At 42.6% G+C, this 21680-nt stretch overlaps 1 protein-coding gene, 1 long non-coding RNA gene and 2 other non-coding genes across 17 annotated transcripts in view; all 4 read left to right on the forward strand.

Moving 5' to 3' along the window:
* The window catches only part of PHACTR4 (phosphatase and actin regulator 4), a 92722-nt gene extending 88324 nt beyond the window's left edge, over positions 1-4398 (forward strand). For all 14 annotated transcript variants that reach the window (XM_011229176.3, XM_034647719.1, XM_034647725.1 and 11 more), the window contains one exon: positions 2168-4398. In XM_011229176.3, the coding sequence (XP_011227478.1) occupies positions 2168-2183 (16 nt within the window). In that variant the 3' untranslated portion in view covers positions 2184-4398. The remainder of the gene's footprint in view (positions 1-2167) is intronic.
* Positions 4399-10756: 6358 nt separating this feature from the next.
* Positions 10757-15888, forward strand: LOC105239058. The gene is made up of 4 exons (XR_857862.3): positions 10757-10896; positions 11873-11906; positions 12770-13860; positions 15620-15888. It is a non-coding gene; the product is annotated as an uncharacterized LOC105239058 (long non-coding RNA).
* Positions 11565-11769, forward strand: LOC117801277. Its single transcript, XR_004623791.1, has one exon. It is a non-coding gene; the product is annotated as a small nucleolar RNA SNORA73 family (small nucleolar RNA).
* On the forward strand, positions 12488-12692 carry LOC117801278. The gene has a single exon (XR_004623792.1). It is a non-coding gene; the product is annotated as a small nucleolar RNA SNORA73 family (small nucleolar RNA).
* Positions 15889-21680: the final 5792 nt, after the last annotated feature.

Genomic DNA, 21680 nt, shown 5'->3' on the forward strand with positions numbered 1-21680 from the left:
GTTGAGCATTTTTCCATCATAATAGAGGCAAATGGTGCTTTTCTTTATTTTTTAAGATTGATTTATTCATTTTAGAGAGCATGTGTGAGCAGGGGGAGGAGCAGAGGGGGTAAAAAGCAAATAAGCAAAGTTGGAAAATAGAATATTGTTGAGCATTTTTCCATCATAATAGAGGCAAATGGTGCTTTTCTTTATTTTTTAAGATTGATTTATTCATTTTAGAGAGCATGTGTGAGCAGGGGGAGGAGCAGAGGGGGAGAGAGAGAATCTCAAGCAGACTCGGTACCAAGCATAGAACCTGACACGGGGCTCGATCCCATGACTCTGAGACCACGACCTGAGCTGAAACCAAGAGCTGGATTCTCAACCAACTGAGCCACCCCGATGCCCTAGTTCTTTTCCTTACAGAATTTTTTTGTACTGAACTCTGATAAGCGTAGAGAAGGCACATTTTTTGAACACATTTTTGAACTATTTGGGGCACTCTAATATGAACTCAAATAACAAGCCATACTTGCCAGCAGGAGACTGTGGTCTAAGCTGGAAAAAGACCCGTGTGCTACTCGATATAGTGCAGTCAGTATGATGAATGCCTCAGTCATTCTGAATCTTGAATCTGCCAGGTTTCGTATCCCAACGCCACTGTTTCCTAGCTCTGTCAGTGTTAGCCATTCTCGTTGTTATTATAATAGTAATAAAGTACTATAGTGAGCAACATTCAAGGAAAAGAGTAATAGAGAAGATGATGCTTAGACTGGATCTTAAAGCCTGTGAAAGAATTTATTTGGACAAGAAGGAAGGAAGGAAAGAGCCAGCATTACCAAGCAGCATTATCAGCAGAAGGACCAGCATTAACAAGGCTGTGGGAGGTGAGAAAGCGTGCATTGTCTCTGCGTGACAGAAAATGCAGCCAAAGCAGGGGTCCTGTGGGAGCAGTGTGGTGAAGGGTAGACCAGCACGATGGGTTATGGTCACACTCTGAAGAGCTTTGCCTGTTATGCTAGGAGACTGGAACCACTGGAGTTGATTGTTTCAGATGGAGCCCTGGTGGAACTGTGGAAGGTGACATGGAAGGCTGAAGAAACTAGCAGCAAGGAAACCAGTTAGAAAGTAACATTAAAAAAAAAAAAAAAAAAAAAAAAAAAAAAAAAAAAAAAGATCTCAAAACCAGGGAAGTGATCGTCAGAATGCAAGAGAGAAAGGTTTGAACAACATTTCAAGCACAGGCGGCCCCTAGATGGCTCAGTCGGTTAAGTGTCTGATTTGGCTCAGGTTGTGATCCCGGGGTCCTGGGATTGAGCCCCGCGTCAGGGCTCCCTGCTCATCAGGAAGTCTGTTTCTCCCTCTTCCTCTGCATCTCTCCCCGCTCATGTGTGCTTTCTCTTGGATAAAAATAAAATCCTTAACAAAAAAAAAAAAAGGACAAACCACATTTCAAGCATAGACTCAAGCATGGGCTATCTCTTGATTCCAGGGATGAATTAAAGGAAGTAGTCAAGTGACTCTTAAGATTTCGAACTTGTGATTTTTGAGGTTTGTGAAGTCAACGAGGAGTTGAGGTGAACACTTGAGGACATTTATTCAGGAAGTATTTGTTGAGTACCTACTACCTGGTAGATAGCAGTTCTAGGTGCTCGGAATATAGCCTGGAACAAGATGAAGTCCCTGTCCTCAATGAGCTTTTATTCTGAAAGGGGCCGGCAGACAACCACCAAACTGGAAAGTACACTATGTAGGCTGAGCTTGACGAACCTATGACACGTTGACATGGAGACGAGTAAAAGACACTTGGATGTTCAGGCTACGAGTTGAGGGAGAAAGCAAAGCCTCAGGATATAAAATTATGAGAAAAGATAGTGGTTTTTAAGGGGAAAATTGTTTGTATTCAAAGGATGGACAGAGGAAAATGAACCAGGAAAGCATTCTGAGGAAAAGCAATTAAAGGAGAAGGAAAACAGGGCGCCTGGCTGGCTCAGTTGGTAGAGCATCTGATCTCGAGGTCGTGAGTTCAAGCCCCACACTGGGTGTGGAGATTACTTTAAAAAAGAAGAAGAAGAGGAAAAGTCAGGTAGAATTAGAGTAGCAGAGAGGCAGTTTTGAACAAGTGTAATAGCAGAGGAATCTGCAGTATCTGGTAACTCCGCCCTTTTTGCTCATCTTGTTTTAGCTACCATCGTCCGTGATGCTGAAGTCCGAGAGAGGAACTAAACAACCCCCCAGCACAGGGCTGCTTGGCTGCTTCAGTCTCCAGAGTGATGTGGAAGGAATTTCTGCACAGCCAGGATTGAGTCCTCTGGGATGTAGTTCTGGGGCGAACGGCACTTCTATGAATGTAGCATTTCACTGGAATGGGTGGTCCTGTGCTGCTCTGGACAAAACTGAACACGTGTTCAGTGCTTTTGAACCTTGTAATATTGCAGCATACTCGTGGGGTCTTCCTCACCAGCCACCCGTGCTCTGGGCCACACCCTCACCCCAAGATGACAGCCTGTACTGGGGTACGGTTTGCACCATTAGCCTTACCTGCTCTGTTCTGGTTGTGAGATCCCCTTGTGTAGGCACCAAATTCCAGCTGTCAAATCCAGCTGGTAGTGGGAAGAACCTTCTGGAGGCTCCCAGCCTTCTGGCAAAGGGGCCCCCACCTCCAGGGCACGCCTCCCCACCACATGGGCACATCAGTTGAAAGCACCGCACTATACCTCTCTTAACACAGCAATATAGCCCTCCTCAGGCATTCCAGCCCCAGAGAAGCTCAGGATCTGACATGTTCTTCCTTTTTGGCACAAGTCATCTTGATTTTTATTTTTAAAATTAAAAAAAAAAAATCTTGAAGAAGTGCTGGGAACATATGTTTTTCCTGTCTATTAAACCATCGGAGCTACAACTAGATTCCAGGTTAGGAAAATGAGAAGGCATCTATGTTTTCTATATACAAAAACAAAACCAAAAAAGGCCTTTATTGTTAATGCCAACTTGGCAGAAGACTAACTCACGGCTTAAATTTTATAAGCTGCTGTACTTTTGCCATACCAAATGATATTCTAAATCGTTCTGACTGATAGATGTATTCTCCTCCACAAAACAGAGTTGTGGCAACTCTGTGGGAGCAGCCGTCCGCCTTGGGTCCCCAAGCTTCCAGCCAGAATCACTGCAAGGTGTGGGGACACGGGGTGCTGGACCGGAAGAGGTCTCTGGAGGAAGAAGTAGGAGGGGCACAATCATGACCCGCTCCTCCTCCCTTCTCCTCGGTGCTGTTGGCCCTCTCCTGCTGTGCTCTCCCCCTTCCCTTCTGACCCTACCCTCTCTGGCAGCTTCCATCTCACATAACCCTCCTCTGCCAAGCAGTCGCCAGTATCTTCGGTGCCTGGGCCTTAGCTCTTTTTGTATTTGTCATGTATATTAATACGATTTCCTAAAACAGAAAATTTGTTTGCTTTCTTTGAGTTTTTATTTTGAAAACCATACAGCCTCACCGTTCCCTTCTAATACCTGTCCATACTAAGTGGAAGAAAAAAGGTAGTTCCTATTTAACTGATGAATGTAGCTTTTTTTTCCCCTTGCTTTAATGTTCAGAAAATTGTGACTCCTTCATAGATTTCTTCTGCAGTCCCTGTTCTGTTGCAGCTGGTCAGTTAGATGTTCCTCGTTTTCTGCTTTTTTGTCCCTGTAATATTTGCTGAAAAATCAGAATATCAGGTCAAAACAAAAGAGGTGAGGTGACCATAAAAGGTAGTATTTTCTCTCTATATGGGGAATAGAGACAGATTTGGATTTTTCAGTTACTGTCAAGTGCTTTGTGGCTGTGGAACTGTGGTGGGTCCCCAGCTCCTGGAAGCTCATGACCTTTGTGTGACTGCAGGAAAAGTGACACTTCTACACAGCTGTGAGAGGTCTGTATTTAAGGTGGCCACACACATGACTTCTCCTGTCTGTTGGTTTGGAGACTGTTTGGCTTATGCCAGCATTCTCTGTGACTTGAGGTGACATTTTCAAACCCTTCTTCCGCTGCCTGGCTTTCCCTTAATGTGCCAAGTTTGAAACCAGATTTGATTTTCTGAGCTACTTGTCTGCTTTCTATGTGTCGCCAAGGACTCTAGTTTGTTTTTCATCTCATCATGTTCTTTTGAAACCAGATGCTTTGGGGGTCAGGTCTTTTCAGGTGTTTTTATATATATACATATATATATTATATATATATAATGGATTTTGTGTTCCCTTTTTGTGTAAGTAACAATTCACAATCATAATGTAAAAAAGAAATAAAAGTCTGATGTATTGTACTTCAAGATGCTTCCCTGATGTACAGAATCTCCTTGTAAAGTAAATAATTGCGTTGTATATCAGTCTTCCTATCGATATTAATTATAAAGTATTTTAGAATTAAAAAGCCAAACTATACTATTCTGGTATGAAGTGCTTATTTTATTTAATGTTCTACCTTATCCCAAAAGATTTAAGCTAGCTTATAAATGATAACCTAAAATACTGTTAGACACCCTAAATGAGAAGTAGATGTGGGGGAAAAAAATAATAGTAAGAATATTTAGTGTAGCCAGAGGTAAGGTCAGTCAAGTTTCTGTCTGTCTGTGCACACGTATGGAAAAAGAATGGGCCGCAGAGAGAGGAAAGCCAGCTGTGACCCACCCCCACTCCCTACCCCCCCCGTGGTATATACCAGCTAGGGCACCAGGTCCTTTATCCTCTCTATCCCACCCCCAGTCTGGGAGGTAAGGGGAAATACACTCCTGTTACCAGTGAAGAGCCTGGGAGGTAAAGTCCCTTCCTAAAGGTCCAGGCAAATTATGTAATCACCCTTCGCATATATTCAAAGACAAGCAGTTGCATCCCAATCTGTTGTCCCTACAAGAATTTACTGTGTATGAACCACATGTGAGTAGACTTCAGGCTGACAGCACAGTAGGACAGTTCCTACCTCATGTATTCCTCTGGCAAGCAGCCCAGTTTCAATCCAGGTGGCCTCACCAAATGACTCCCTTTCCTCTTGTCACTTGAGAGAGTGGCTTTGATTAGTAAACACCACCCTTTACCAAGAGTTAAAAGAAACCATGAGTCAGAACTGCTCATGTCATTGGGTTCCACCTGCTCCCAGATTTTCCTTCTCCTATCCCTTCAAAGACCAAACCCCCCAGGGACCAAAGCTCCAAAGAGGTCTCAAATTGCCATTGCTCTTTTGAGGTTAAGATTGTCTACAGAAGGCGCACATTGCTCAGTGTTCGCCGAAACGATGAATGAATTTAGGGTCCTTATGGATCTAGACTGGGGTACCCAGGACAGGGAGGACTATAGTTGGAGACTGAGAACAGGCAAGTACAGTGGATATTGAATGGGAAGGGATGGGATAGGAAGTATACCTATGAAAGATGAGCATGTACAACAAAGAAAAGCCAAGCCCTGAAACCAAAACACAGCCTAAAGCACCGCTTCGAGGCTCTATTCAATTCCAGCTCTAGGAGGCAGGAACCACCAGCAACCTGGGCCACTTGCTCTGTCTCTTGTGTGCATAGCATTAATTTCTTTCCCAAACAAAGCACAGAGGTCATTTGACAGAGACAAACATCCTCAATTTTCCGCCATCTGGTGCTGAAGAGACACACCATTCATTCATTCATTCAATGTTTATCTCCTTCCTGACCACCACCCCCAGAAAAAAACAATCTTCCCTTGACCTTTTTCTCTTAAACCTATTGCCCTACCTCCAGCTTTTCCTACACTCCCTTGACATAATCTGTTCTAATGTTAACTTAAATTCCTGTACAGTCCAAGCAGCTGAGCTAAATGAGTGACAGGTGGAGAAAAAAAAAGAAGTGAAGTGGGTGTAAACTGAATCAGCTACTTGACATTGGCTTATGACCTCTGGTCTGTACACACTGTTTTCCATTTCTAAAGCCAGATTCACTCACCTCATCAAAATCAAAACTAAATCCAAAATAAAATAGCTTTGCCTGAGGTCACCAGTGACTTCTCAGTTAACTGCCACATCCAAAGCCTGTTTTCAGCTCTTAATGCATTTGACTATTCTGCAGCATTTGATGCTTTGGGCCATGTCCTGGTCCTCAGAACTTCTCCCTTGGCTTCTCAGACCCCACTGTCTCTCAGTTCTCTGATCATGTTTTCTCTGCCCTGCTGGCTTCTTCCGTGACCACCATTTAAATGGGTTTTCATGTCCTCGCATCACTCTCCCCGCTTTCCCAAGGTGACATCAGCCACCACTCTTACTCTGACAACTTCTAAATCTTTATCTGCAACTTAGATTTCTTGCTGGAATCTAACCCTATATCCAGTTGCCCTTTGGACATCTATATACCCAAATGTTCCCAAGGTAAACTTCTCTGCACCTCCAGTGAGGGCTGCCTTGATGTAGACTTACTGTCTACCCTCACAGCCTACTTTCTTAACCATCAGAGTTAGAGGACCACCATATGTTCACTCTCATAAGCCTCAACTTTGGTATGATCTGCCAGTTCTTCTGTTTGCAGATCCAGTGAGACAATAAATTCTGCGTATCCTCTACCTCAGAAATGCCTCTCGATTCCTAGATCTCCTCTTGCCTTGTTTACCATCAAAGTTCAAAGCCAACATAATTTAATGGGACTTTATAACCTCGGATCTTTCCAATCTATCCTCCAATATTGCCACTAGAGTTACCTTTCTAAAATGCAAAGCTGGTCACAGCCATCCTTTACTTCAAAACTTATTGGTCCCTAGTTGCCTGCAAGATAAAATGTAAGCTCTTTGGCCTGGATTACAACATATTTTATGGTTTAGTGTTTGCCTACTTTTTCCCATCTCATGATAAGTGCAGGCCCTTCTTCCTTCAATGTTCCTCATCAAGCTGATTTCTTCCCCTTCCCAGGAGACCATAATCCAACTAGCTCCTCAGCCTGCAAAACGGTCATCATCCATACTCCATTCCTTTTACTTCACCCCTCCAAGTTTGAGGTCAAATTTTAAGTCCCAAAAAAATGCCCTCAGCCTTGAACAGATGGTTCAGTTGCTCTGTCCTCTGTGTTCTCAGAATACAGCACTCATCGCATGATAATTTGCTGGCATGTCTATCTCCCCCAGTGTGGGCTCTCACAGACAGCAAAGTGTTTCATGTCAGGAGTCAGCACCAGGCTGGCTCAGTTGGTAGAGCCTGCGACTCTGGATTGGGGTTGTAAATTCAAGCCCCACTTGGGAGTAGAGATTACTTAAAATAAAATCTTTTTTTTTTAAAGATTTTATTTTTTATTTATGCGACAGAGATAGAGACAGCCAGCGAGAGAGGGAACACAAGCAGGGGGAGTGGGAGAGGAAGAAGCAGGCTCATAGCGGAAGAGCCTGATGTGGGGCTCGATCCCATAACGCCGGGATCACGCCCTGAGCCGAAGGAAGACCCTTAACCGCCGTGCCACCCAGGCGCCCCTACTTAAAATAAAATCTTAAAGAAAAAATTAAGAGTTTCATGTCAGAGCCCGCTGTCTAGCACAATGCCTAGCAAATAAATCATATCCACTAAGTAAATGTTGAATGAGTGATTGAAAGCGAGCCAAGTACTGGTAATATGGCCAGAGAAGTAGCAGAATTGTTTGTCCTCTCTCCTTTAAACTACTGGTTCTCAAACATTTTGATTTTGTAACTCCTGTACAATTTTGAAAATTATTCAGAACCCCAAAGAACTTTTATATCTATGCATGACATCTATTGATACTTACTGTACTAAAATAAAAGCTGGGAAAAATTTTAAATATATAATTTATGTAATTACAACACTATAATGAAATAATACATTTCAAAACAATAACCCCAATATATGTTAACATTAATAATACATTTTTATGAAAAATAACTATTTTCTTGGGGCTCCTGGGTGGCTCAGTCAGTTATGCATCTGCCTTTGGCTCAGATCATGATCCCAGGGCCCTGGGGCCCTGGGGTCGAGTCCCACATCAGGCTTCCTGATGGGGAGTCTGCTTCTCCCTCTCCCTCTGCCTGCTGCTCCCCCTGCTTGTGCTCTCTGTCTCTCTGTCTCTCTCTCTCTCTGTGTCAAATAAATAAATACTTAAAAAAAAAAAAAACTATTTTCCAAAGTAATTAGGGAGAAGAGCGGCATTGTTTTACATTTTTTGCAAATCTCTTTAATGTCTGATTTAATAGATGACAATTCAGTTCTCAGTCTGCTCCTATATTCGACCTGTTGCCATATGTTGTTTTGATTTAAGTAATGAAGAAAATCCAATCCCACACAAATACATAGTCGGTAAAGATGACAGCCATTCTTTCAAGTTAAAAGAGTATTTCGTGAAAAAATGTGGCTATTTCAGCTCATAACTCCAAACAATTGTATAAGTGCTTTTCCTGGAGACAAATGCTCTGCTTTTGCAACAAGCAAAAGTACTTTATGTGTACTTCTCACTTTGTCACAAAAATATTAAGAAGATGGATACTCAAAAGTTGAGAATGAAATTAATGACTTTTATTTCTTCATCAAGGGCATTTTTAGGGGAAGCTCTCTTTTTAATTTGCTATAGATATTCTTTTTTGTGGTTAAAAAAAAAAACACACACCATAAAGTGTGCCTTTGCAGGGGGCGGGGGGTGGCTCCTGACTGGCTCAGTTGGAAGAGCATGGGACTCTAAAAACAAAACAAAACAAAAAACTTTAAAAGAAACATAAAATGTGCCCTTTTAACCATGTTCATGTATACGGTAGTCACCATATGCACACTGCAGTATGACAAATTTCTAGTACTTTTTCACCTTGCTAAACTGAAACTTTGTACCTATTGAATAACAATATTCCCCAGGCTCCTGGGTGGCTCGGTTAGTTAGGCATCTGTCTTCAGCTTGGGTCATGATCTTGGGGTCCTGGGATGGAGCTCTGCATCGGGCTCCCTGCTCAGTGGGGAGTCTTCTCTCTCTTCCTCTGTGTGCTCCCTCTCTCTCTCTCTAGTTCTCACTCTCTCTCAAATAAATAAATAAAATCTTAAAAAAAAAATAACAATATTCCCCCTTTCTATATATCCCCAGTCCCTGGCAACCATCTTTCTATTTTCTAAGAGTTTGAGAAACTGACTTTTTTTTAGTGGTAAATTTGTGATGATGAAGAAAAATGATACCAATACAGTTTGGTGACTGAGCCTCAAAACATACTAAGGCACCAGCAGGTTTTTAAAATTTTTTTAAATTTAAATTCAATTAATTAACATATTGGTATTATTGGTTTCAGAGGTAGAGGTCAGTGATTCATCAGTCTTATATAACACCAAGTGCTCATTAAGGCACCAGCAGTTTTATCCACCATTTCGCTTTATAGCATCAGTGCAGTCAACACAGTGAAAAAGGCAAAGGAAGTCTAAGTATTATGATGAAATAGTTTTGACCTCATGGGTCCCCAGGAGTTTCAGAGACCCCCCAGGGTCTGACAACCTTGCTTTGAGAACCATGGCTCTGGGCGAGTTCCACATCTTAAATGTGCTAATAAATAACCTACATAAAAATCCAGCCCAGGGGTGCCTGGGGGGCTCAGTCAGTTACGCATCTGCCTTCTGCTCAGGTCATGATCCTAGGGTCCTGCACTGGGCTCCCTGCTCAGCCCGGAGCCTGCTTCTCCCTCTCCTCCCAGCTCTAGGGCTATCTCTCTCGCTATCTCTGTTTCTGTCTCGCAATCACTCTCTCTCTCAAATAAATAAATAAATAAATAGAAATCTTAAAAAAAAAAAAGATCCAGCACAAAATCTTACAGGAAGAACACTATAAATGTTTCTACTCATCATAATCCAGCTGTGATGGCTCCATGTTAATTTACCCAATCCCTATTCACTTAACACCATATCCAAAATTCTATCACATTTGCAACATTTCACATGTAATATGTATCTCCAGGATTCTTTACTTGCCTACTTCTTTATATTAGGTGAGTGTATGTTAAAATATACTTAATGTAAAATTTACCTTTTTAACCATTTTCAGGTGTACAGTTTGGCAGTATTAAATACATCCATTGTTGTGTATAGGAAGCTTTTAATTTTAGCCAATTCCTAATTTATTTGCGCCCCGGGGTGGCCCAGTTGGTTAAGCGCCTGCCTCCAGCTAGGATCATGATCCGATCATAGGGCTCCATCATAGGGCTCCTTGCTCAGCGGGGAGCCTGCTTCTCCCTCCCCCACTCCCCCTGCTTGTGTTCCCTCTCTTGCTGTCTCTGTCAAATAAATAAAATCTTTTAAAAATTTTTATTTATTTATTTACTTGAGAGAGAGAGAAGCAGACTCCCTGCAGAGCAAGGAGCGGGACCCTGGGATCATGACCTCAGCCGAAGGCAGCAGCTTAACCGACTAAGCCGCCCAGGCGCCCCAATAAATAAAATCTTTTTAAAAAATTAGCCAATTCGTGTAGAAGAATTTCTGTCCTATTTACCTACTCATTTATCAAATGTTTGTTTCACATGTGACAGAGCGGATTCAATCACTTTTGTGATTCTGCATTTTTCTAGATGGCTTTTTCAATTTTGCATATAATTACTCCAAAATGTTGGGGATTATTTGAGTGTACATCCTCCACACTGGGTTAGCTGATTGTTGAGAAGTAAATTTGCTACTCAGCACGGGATTACATACTTCTAAAATCCGTTTCTGTAACTCACATTCTCCAGCAAGTTTCCCGCGCGCGAAGGCTCTACTGTCGCGAGAAGCCTCTGAGCCAGGTAGGGGTGGGGCTTAAGTTGCAGTGGATTCCCAGAACCCTTAGCGAATTTCCGATTCCTTAACTGCGCAGGGCGCTGCGCAGGCGCAATAGAGATACCTTGACTTCCGCGCGCTTCAGAAGGTATAAATAAGGATGTCCTGGGGGCTGCTCGGTCTTTTCGAGAGAGAGCGAGGCCTTGCGTTGGAGCTGACTGGTGAGTGTTTTTACCCGTTCGATTCGTTAGTTCTAGGTCTAGTACCCCGGGCCCGCCAACCAGATTTTCTTGTAGGCTTCGTCCCGTGTAGGATTCCCATCAGCGGTGTCCGCGCTAACTAGACTTACTCATGGAGCGGACCTGGGCTGGATGTGGGCCGCAGAGGCCTCATGAGCCGCGGTTCTTGCCCGTAACCAAAGGCGCTGGCGCCTAAACGTGCAGGGCTGCCACCTCAGGCGCCGGGACACTAAATGCGCGGTCCACCCACTCCCAATTGCCCATTGCCCGGCTTGTCTCGTAGGAGGCGGTGTAACAGCATGCAGGTCACTTTATTCCTGACACATATCTGAGCTTAAGAATCGACTTCGAAACGGGCGGTTCTTAATTCTGCCACTTCTTTATGATGTAGGGTGAGCTCACGACTCCTGATGATCGGTTTATGGCTAGGAGCCGTAATTGCTGTCAGCGGCTCTGCAATTGCCTTTTTTTTTGGCAGTAGTGATAATCCCATAACTGATAGAAGACTGTTGGTTGGTATTGAACTCGAATTTCGTCGGCACTTGGGAATTTAGGGTCCGCCCCAAAATGGATCTCCTGGGGAAGTCGCCATCAACTGGTTGAAATTTATTTCTAGCTCAGTAGCTTGCAAATGAAGTAAATTAAAGTGACCAACGTGGATACTCCCGGGAGGTCACTCTCCCCGGGCTCTGTCCAGGTGGCGAACGGGAGCGTAGGGCTCTGCCCCATGATGTACAGTCCCTTTCCACAACGTTGGAGATGAAGCCGGGCTTTGAGTCTGCGCCTGCATATTCCTACAGCTTCTCAGAGTCCTCTGGACGATGACTGAGGAGACAAACCATGCAGGAAACATCTCTCTAGAGCACCCTCTATCGGGGTCTAGGTTGACTGGGGGGGGAATCTGCTTTCATCAACTGCTGTACTTCTGGATTAAGCTCTTACCTACCTTGTTTTGCAGCGATCACTCAGGATTCCAAATAAATTGATTTGAGGTAAGTAAACCAAAGAATATGGGGTAAGAATTGTGTTTTCCTGCTGAGATTTAAATCATTTTAGCCCAGTTCCTTTTCATGAATGTGTTCCCTGCCATTTAATACATCCAAATAGCTTTGTTGGCATGTTGACAGTTTCGTAAATGTATGCTCATGTCTGGGAAAATAGCTTTGTATTCAGTAAAAAAATATTTTCACGTCTTTAATTGTCATGTGATAGGGTAGAAACTTCTGCTAATGGAAAGGTTGTTACAATTAGGGTGAATTAACCAAAGTCAAGATTAGCAAAGCTTGCACGTGAATCCTATAAATTAAACAAATGTGCATACTCTCAGAAAGTCTGTATGGTAGCCAAGGATCTGGTCTCCAGTACAGGCCCTTTCCATGATACTGGAGATGGTGGGTGTATGTACCTGCATATTCCGAGGACGAGTAATTAAGTAGAGAAACCATGAAACAGTTAGTAGTAATGACTGGGCTTTAAACAGGCTTTCCTTAAATTCATTTGTGTAGAATGGAATGGGGGAAAATGAAATCTCTTAAAAATGTTTTGAGGGTGATGCTGTTTAATCATAGGCATTCCAACGTGGATACTCCCGGGAGGTCACTCTCCCCGGGCTCTGTCCAGGTGGCGAACGGGAGCGTAGGGCTCTGCCCCATGATGTACAGTCCCTTTCCACGACGTTGGAGATGAAGCCGGGCCTTGAGTCTGCGCCTGCATATTCCTACAGCTTCTCAGAGTCCGCTGGACAATGACTGAGGAGACAAACCATGCAGGAAACATTTAATGAAAACTAAAATGAAAATTTTGAGTGAGATCGTAAATAGGAGTCTGATCCTCTTTTTTATTTGTTTTCATTCAGGAGAGAAGAGGAGCCTTGTGGCAGTTGGCACTTAATCTTTTGGGTCGTTTATTTGGCAGGGAGTGTTGGTAAAGTGAATGATCAATGCTGTTACAGGATAAGCCCGAAAGTTTGGAGGCTTGGGCACATTTGACCCCTTTTTAAAACTGCCCTTTACAGTAAACTGGGGGAACAAGTTGAATGTTCTGTTGGACAGGTGCCCATTAAAATTTGAGGGATGTGGACAGCACTGAATCTGGATAAGTCTTAAAACAGTCTGGTCCTTTGACCCACAAAGCCCAAAGATTCCAGAATGCCTCTGAGGAGAAAACTTGTCTTAAGGAAACTAAGATACTACTTGGCCTTTTCTGCTGTTCTCAGGTAAACCTGGGTTTTCTAACTATAACTGAATAGAAAACAAACCTATGAGATCCTAAGTATGTCTTTATTAAAGATCCAGGTCTGTTTATAATGTATTTATAAATTACAATAAAGATGACTGCATATTTGTTTGGCTCCCTTTTTTTGTGGAAATGTGACCGATAACCGTATTCTGTGAATGGAAGTGCTTGTTAAAGAAAACTACCTTTGCAGTTAATGTTTGATTAGTTCTGCGTTAACTAAAGACCCTGAGCTTGTGTGTGTCTTGTGTCTCTTGGCACTTGTTTACTCCTAAAGTGTTGATTCCTACCAGTTACCTAGTGTGCAGGTAAAAGCTTCCTGGTTGCATTCAAAGGTGGGTAGTACTTAAACCCAATGAATTTAGGTGTGGTGTCTTGAAAAACTAATGTACAATTGGCCACTGGACATGAGTGTTAAGAGATCTGGGTTAGACCAAGCCTTATCTTCATTTTCCCAGAATATAGTACATCTAAGTTGACCTTAACAAGATTGGGCATAAATGCTAAAATCACACCACTGTTTGAAACTACATAAGCCTCTACTGCCAGTGTTCCAAGTGGAACTTAAGCCTGAGGAAATTGTCATCCTGCCTATGAATGATGTGATACTGAGTCACAATGGAAATCTTGTCAAGCTCCTGTACTAGCTGCCAGCATTACAGGACAGTTGAGACCATGAAGGATGGGGACTAGCAGGGAACCATCTAGAAGGTAGAGTCTAGATCCAGAGTGGGGGGTAAATGAACATAAGGTGGGGAGGGGGCTAGTAACAGCCACGTGACCAGTTAGAAGCCATGAGGGTCGGGTTTAAGCGAAGTGGGTTATCTGAGTAATGGGTCTTTGCCCAGACTTCTGGACTGTCTGGGCAGACCGCTTCACCCAGCTGAGGGCCAGAGATAGAACTGAAGCTAGTTAAGCTTTCATAGCCATGATTATAGAAAAGAACCTGGGAGGGCTTGTTTATTTTTAAGGAGTATGACTAAGATGATCTGTTAGAATAAGTATTAGTACACTTGAGCTGTGCCAGGCACTATTCCAAGCTTGATATGTATGGACGACTGAAGTAGGCATTAGTTTTTTTGTGTTTTTTGTTTGTTTTTTTTTATTTTTATTTTATTTTTTTTTAAAGATTTATTTGACAGACACAGCGACAGAGGGAACACAAGCAAGGGGAGTGTGAGAGGGACAAGCAGGCTTCCTGCTGAGCAGGGAGCCCGATGCGGGGCTCGATCCCAGGACCCTGGGATCATGACCTGAGCCGAAGGCAGACGCCTAAGGACAGAGCCACCCAGGCGCCCCTGTTGTTTTTTTTTTAAAGATTTTATTTATTTATTCAACAGAGATAGAGGCAGCCAGCGAGAGAGGGAACACAAGCAGGGGGAGTGGGAGAGAAAGAAGCAGGCTCATAGCAGAGGAGCCTGATGTGGGGCACGATCCCATAACACTGGGATCACGCCCTGAGCCGAAGGCAGACGCTTAACCACTGTGCCACCCAGGCGCCCCAGGCATTAGTTTGAACGAATAGGCTAGTTGTCCAAGCCAAACGGCGAAGTAGAGCCTTTGTACATAAACTAGACTTGGCTGGGAGGGGACGTGTATGCCCCAGGCCAACCTTTTGTGTAGTTCTCATCTTTTGTATCATTGCTACATAAGCAGCCTATGGAGGGGAGCTGCTCAGAAAAATGTATAGTTGGGTTTTTTCCCTATGACCAGGCAGGGAATTTAGTTTTTAGTACAAATGAACAGGGTAAGGCTGGGTAATCTGGGCAGGAAATAGGTGCAATTTTCTCTCCATGCCCGAAGCGTAGCTGAAGCAAAGCTGTCAGTAGGTGTTCTAGGCCCCACGGTTTCTGCCAGACGACCGCTTGCAACATACCTGTAGGTAGGCTTTTTCCAAACAGGCTCTTCTGGCCTTTTTCTGCATGTGAGTAGTCCTATCAGTCCTTGCCAAGACTGCCTGTGTTTGAATCTAAATACCACCATTTGCTGTCCATGTGAACTTGGGCAAACCACTTAACCTCTGCCTCAATTTATTCATCCATAGAATGGGGATGATAAAAGTACCTACCTCTTGGAGTTTTAATGAGAATTAAGTAACTCAATTGTAAAAAGCTTACAGTTTCGTAAAAAGCTTACAGTTTCATAAAAATACAATGAGTTCGTTAAATATCACTTCTCAAACAACCTGGGATACAGTATCCAATAAATTTTGTTGAATAAAGTCTACCATCACTTAGCTATTACTAAACCAGGTTTATCTGAGAACCAACCTAATCTTTCCCGAAGAGATTAAGGGATTAGGAACTTGCCCGAGAGCACCTAACTAGTAAGGAGCAGAACCAGGATTCAAACCTAACTCCAAAACCATATTATGATATATTACTAGCTTTGAACAAGACAGTGGTGATACATATACATTATTTAATACTCCACCTCTGTAAAGTAGTTACTCTTTGTGCCCATTTTGCAGATGAGGAAAACAAGTTGGAGAATATGAGGAACTTGCCCAAGTCATACAGCCAGTAAGTGGCAGAGCATGCATGTGAGCAAGGCAGCTGACTACAGAACCTATTTTCAACCTACGTCGTATCATGCCTCAAAACCTGGTTTAAACTACTTTTTGTATTAAGCTGATGTAATAATTACTTCACCATAAAACCTCAGTTTCAGTTGTAATGAATTATAAACCTATGTGCCCAGTTTTACTTGACAGTGGAAAATAAAGTGGAAATGAGTAGATTCCTGGGGAGTGAGAGCCCTTCCCTGGCCATGCCTCCCTCTTTCACCCCTATCTTTGGGATGGATGGGACCCACACATTTTAATGATAGTACCTGACATTTGATGAAGATTTGCCATGTGCTAGGCATTCTTTAATCCTTAAGACAGACAGGCAGTGCAGGGAATTTTATTAAATCCATGTTCTAGAAAAGGAAGACAAAGTCAAGGTTCTTCCTTTTTTTTTTTTTTTTTTAAGATTTCATTTATTCACGAGTGACACAGAGAGGCAGAGGGAGAAGCAGGGAGCCTGATGCGGACTCGATCCCAGGATCCTGGGATCATGACCTGAGCTGAAGGCAGACGCTTCACGGACTGAGACACCCAGGCACCCCAAAATCAATGTTCTATCAGTTGCCCAAGGCCACACACAGTGGAACTTAAAGGTCTTTGTCTCTAGAGCCTGAACTCCGCACCACTGTCTTCACTTTCCCTTACAAGCACCAGCACCTTGAGCATTCATTCATCAGGACAGTTAGCATTCTGATGTGATTATTTTTAAACTGATAAACATCTAACTTGCTAGTTGGATCCTCAAGGAATGGGACCATATACGTAAGCTCAGTACCCGTACTGTGCCTGGCACATGGCAAACACTGGTTGGTGATTTTGTTTATGTTCTATTGATTTCTGCATTTATCTTTATTTTCTTTGATTAGGTGTAGTTTACTCTTCTTTTCCTCGTTTCTTTTTTTATTAAGATTTATTTATTTGAGAGACAGGGCATGAGTAGGGAGAGAGGCGAGGGAGAGGGAGAGAATCTGGAGCAGATTTCCTGCTGAGCACAGAGCAACACACAGGGCTCAATCATGATCTGAGCTGAAATCAAGAGTCGAGGGGCGCCTGGGTGGCACAGCGGTTAAGCATCTGCCTTCGGCTCAGGGCGTGATCCTGCCGTTATGGGATCGAGCCCCACATCAGGCTCTTCCGCTATGAGCCTGCTTCTTCCTCTCCCACTCCCCCTGCTTGTGTTCCCTCTCTCACTAGCTGTCTCTATCTCTGTCGAATAAATAAATAAAATCTTTTAAAAAAAAAAAATCAAGAGTCGGACCCTTAACCAACTGAGTCACCCAAGCACCCCTCCTTCCCTCTCTTCTTAAGGTAGAAGTTGAGGTCATTGATTTGAGAGCTTTCTTTTTTTTCTTTTTTTTTTTTTTTTTAATAAAGGCAGTTAGTGCTATAAGTTTTTCCCCAAAACTGCTTTAACAATATCCTAAACTTCTGGGATGTTGTGTTTTCATTTTAATTCAGCTCAAAATACTTTTCAAATTCCCTTTTGATTTCTTTTATCTATGGGCTATTTAAAAGTGTATTCGTTTTTAAATACCTGGGAGTTTTCCAAAGATCTTTCTGTTATTGGTTTCTATTTTAAGGTCAGTGTAGTCTAAGAATATACTTTGTTCAACTTGAATCCTTTTAAATTTACCAAGACTCGTTTTATGACCTAGAACATGGTCTATCTTGGTACATGTTTCATGTGTACTTAAGAATATGTATTTTACTGTTGTTTGAAGAAAGCAAGGTGGAATGTGAAGAAAGGTGAAGCATTGTATAAACGTCAATCAGTCAAGTTGGTTGCAAGTGTTGTTCAAGTCTATATCCTTGCTGGTTTTCTGCCTACTTGTTCTATCTATTGAGAGTGGGTTATCAAAATCTCCAGCTGTATTTGTGGATTTGTCTATTTCTTCAAGAAGTTGTATCAGGGGGCACGTGGGTGGCTCAGTCAGTTAAGCGTCTGCCTTCGGTTGAGGTCATGATCCCAGGGTCCTGGGATCAAGCCCCACATAGGGCTTCCTGCTCAGTGAGGAATCTGCTTCTCCCTCTTCCTCTGCCTTCCCCTCCCCCTGGTCATGCTCTCTCTCTCTCTATGTCAAATCAATCAATCAATCTTAAAAAAAGGCTCTGTTTTTGCTGCGTGCGTTGTGAAACTCTGTTATTAGTTGCATATATGTTCAGGATTGTGTATTTTGATTAGTTGACTCCTTTATCATTTATGAAATTACTTCCTTTATTTCAGTAATGTTCTTTTTTCTGAAATCGACTTTTTTATTAATACAGCTGCTCCAGCTTTCTTTTGACCAATGTTACCAGACTATGTCTTTTCTATCCTTTTACTTTTAACCTATTTGTGTATTTATATTTAAACTATATATCTTGTTAGGCAGTGTATAATTGGGTCTTGCTTTTTTGATTTATTATTTATTTTTATTTTTTTAATTGATTTGTCAGAGAGTGGGAGAGCAAGCAGGGGAGCATCAGGAAGTGGGAGAAGCAGGCTCCCCACTGAGCAGAGAGCCTGATGTGGGACTGGATCCCAGGACCCTGGGATCATGACCTGAACTGAAGGCAGATGCTTAACCAGCTGAGCCACCCAGCACCCCAGAGTTTTATCATTTTGATATATGTTTTCTATTTGTCTCATCTGTTCTTTGTTCCTTTTGTCTTCTTATTCTGCCTTTTAAAATATGAGTATTGGGGGCACCTGGGTGGCTGTGTCAGTTGAGTGTCTGACTCTTGATTTCCACTCGGGTCATGATCTTGGGGTCCTGATATCGAGCCCTGCATCGGGCTCCTCACTCAGCAGGGAGTCTGCTTGGGATTCTCTCTCTCCCTTTCTCTTTGCCCCTCCCCTCATGCTTGCACACACTCTCTTTCAAATAAATAAATCACTTTTTTAAAAAATGAGTATTGGGTGCCTGGGTGGCTCAGTTGGTTAAGTGTCCGACTCTTGATTTCAGCTCAGGTCACGATCTCAGGGTTGCGAGATCAAACCCTGCATTGGGTGTGGAGCCTGCTTAAGATTTTCTCTCTCCCTCTCCCACTGCCCCTCTGCCCTCCCTCTCTCTCTAAGAAAAAAAAAAGTACTTTTTTCTGATTCTGTATTACCTTCTTTATTGGCTTACTAGCTATAACTTTGTTTTGTTATTTTTGTGGTTGCTTAGGGTTTGTAGTATACATCTTCAACTTCTCAGAGTCCACGTTGATATCATATCCCGTCCCTTGGGGTAATAGAAGAACCATGTGTTTGTCACCCTACAGCTCTGTTGTTGTTGTTATGGGTATTACTTCTATTTGTTATAAAACCCACAATACATTATTTTTGTTTCTTTAAACAGGCAATTATCCTTTTTAAAGTTTTAAGAAAGAAAACGACCTTTCAAAAATGAAGGTGAAATAAGGTGTTTTCCAATGCTCTTCATTGCTCTGTGCAGATCCAGATTCTTGTCTGGTATCACTTTCCTTCTGCCCAAAGGTCTTCCTTTAACATCTCTTTTACAGTGGTTCTACTGGTGATTAATTCTTTCAGCTTCTGTATGTCCAAAAATAACTTAATTTCACCTTCATTTCTGAGAGATGTTTTTGCTGGATATACCTCATTAGATAGAATTTTGCTGGAGTCCCTTAGAGACTTTGCTCCATTGTCAATCTTGCTTGCATTGTATCCTTGTCTTTGTCCCTCTGTACCTTACATGTTGCATTGTATCCTTGTCTTGTTTCTCTGTATGTAACATGTCTTTTCTTTTTTCTTTTTTTTTAAAGATTTTATTTACTTATTTGACAGAGAGAGGGAACACAAGCAGGGGGAGTGGGAGAGGGAGAAGCAGGCTTCCCACTGAGCAGGGAGCCTGATGTGGGGCTCAATCCCATGACCTGAGCCAAAGGCAGACACTCAACAACTGAGCCACCCAGGTGCCCCTAACAACATGTCTTTTCTCTGACTGCTTTTAAGATTTTCTATCATTGGTTTTAAGCAGTTTGATTTTGATGTAGTTTGGTTTTTTGTGCTTAGAGTTACTTGAGCTTCTTGGATTTTGTGTTGGTCAAGGTTCTCCAGAGAAACAGAACCAACAGGAGGTATGTGTGTAGATAGAGATTTATTTTAAAGAATTGGCACATGTAGTTGTGGGGGCTGGCAAGTCGGAAATCTGGAGGGCACTTTGGCAGGCTAGAAATTCCAGCAAGAGTTGGTGTTGCAGTCTTGAGCCTACATGCAGTCTTGGCAGAATTCCTTCCCTTAAGGCCTTCAACTGATTGGATGAAGCCCACCCACATTACAGGAGGTAATCTGCTTCCTTAAAGTCTACTGATCTAAAGGTTATCATATCCAAAAAATACCATCACAGCAACATCTAGCCTGGCATTTGACCAAACAGCTGGCCACCATAGCCTAGCCAAGTAGACATATGAAATTAGCTACCACAGAGCTGTAGGTTTGTAGTCTGCACATTTTTAAGCTGTTATTTCTTCCTATATTCTCTGTCCCCAGCTCCTCCTTGCTTTCCTGTATATTTGGCCACTTAAAGTTATTCCATAGCTCACTGATGCTATTTTCAATTTTTTAAAATTCTTTTTTCTCTGTGTTTCATTTTGGATAGTTTCTGTTGCTATGCCCTCAAGTTTACTAATCATTGTTTTTGCAATATCTCATCTATTGTTAATAGCATCCAATGTATTTGCAATCTTAGATTTTGTCAAGAAATTCACTTTGGGCCTTTTTGTATCTTCCATGTCTCTACTTAACTTTTATGTGTATGGAATAAAGTTACAATAACTTTTTTTTTTTAGGATTTTATTTATTTATTTGAGAGAAAGAGATAGAGAGCACAAGCAGGGAGGAGAGGGAGAAGCAGGTTCCCCGCTGAGCAGGGAGCCCCATGTGGGGGCTCGATCCCAGGGCCCCAGGGTCATGACCTGAGCTGAAGGCAGACACTTAACCGACTGAGGCACCCAGGCGCCTGTACAGTAACTTTCAGTGTCTTTCACATCTATCATTTGAGCCAGTTCTGGGCCGGGTTCAATCGATTGTCCTTATGGTTTGTGTTCAATAAATAAAACAATGATAGAATGTGAAAAAATTAAAATTAGTATTTGGGTTCAGAATAGGAAAAGATAAAGCGGAGCCAAGGAAGGCTTCACAGAGATGGGGACTGAATTGAGCCTTAAGATATACCAAGAGCTCAGCAAGGCAGGAAGAAAGGCACTTGTTAGGGAAAACAGCCCAGATAAAGGTGAGAAGGTAGAAAGAACATGGGCCCATTCAGAGTACAGTGCAGAGGGGAAGGGGAAAATGGGGAAATCAACAACCCGGGGCATTTGCCACCTGGTGTTCCAAGCACAGCACTGAAGAAATATCTGAGTCTTTAAAGATTCTGAAGCAGGGCAAGTTCTCACAGCCATGATTTAGGGAGACTAATGTGGGGACCTAGGTGGAACAAAATGGGGGGGAAGGGATGAGGGGCAGGAGCAGAGGCCAGGAGGGTAGTGCCTTAGACCAGAGGGGCAGAAACAGAAACATGAAGAGGAGACAAGAAGGAAGAAACAGAAAAGAAGGATTAAATCTTTACTTCTCAAAGAACCTTAATCTTGGCTGTAAGGATGAAGTTGGGAGGGGAGTCTAGATCCATACAAAACATGTTTTATTTTAGGAGTTGGGTCTTCTGGGAAGAGATACAGGGCTGAAACTTAGGGTGGAAGTCAGACCCAGACCAAAAGGACCATCATCTCAGTTGAAAGAACAAGAATCTTCTTCTGCTCGTGTGCTGACCCCAGAGAACTTGCCTCGGCTCTGTGAACCTCATTTTTCTCATTTTCCAACAATCATGAGGTTGTGTAAGGAACAAATGAACTCGTGGACATGGGTGGATGTGTTTCTGTAGTTAACGAAGTAAAGGGTTTTACAAAATGGGTGATAATAATCATTCTTATAATTATATTAAGCCATGTGAATGAGTAAGATCTTGGAAGAAGACAGCAG

This window comes from Ailuropoda melanoleuca, chromosome 2 (genome assembly GCF_002007445.2).
Source record: "Ailuropoda melanoleuca isolate Jingjing chromosome 2, ASM200744v2, whole genome shotgun sequence".
In the NCBI taxonomy this organism is placed as follows: domain Eukaryota; kingdom Metazoa; phylum Chordata; class Mammalia; order Carnivora; family Ursidae; genus Ailuropoda; species Ailuropoda melanoleuca.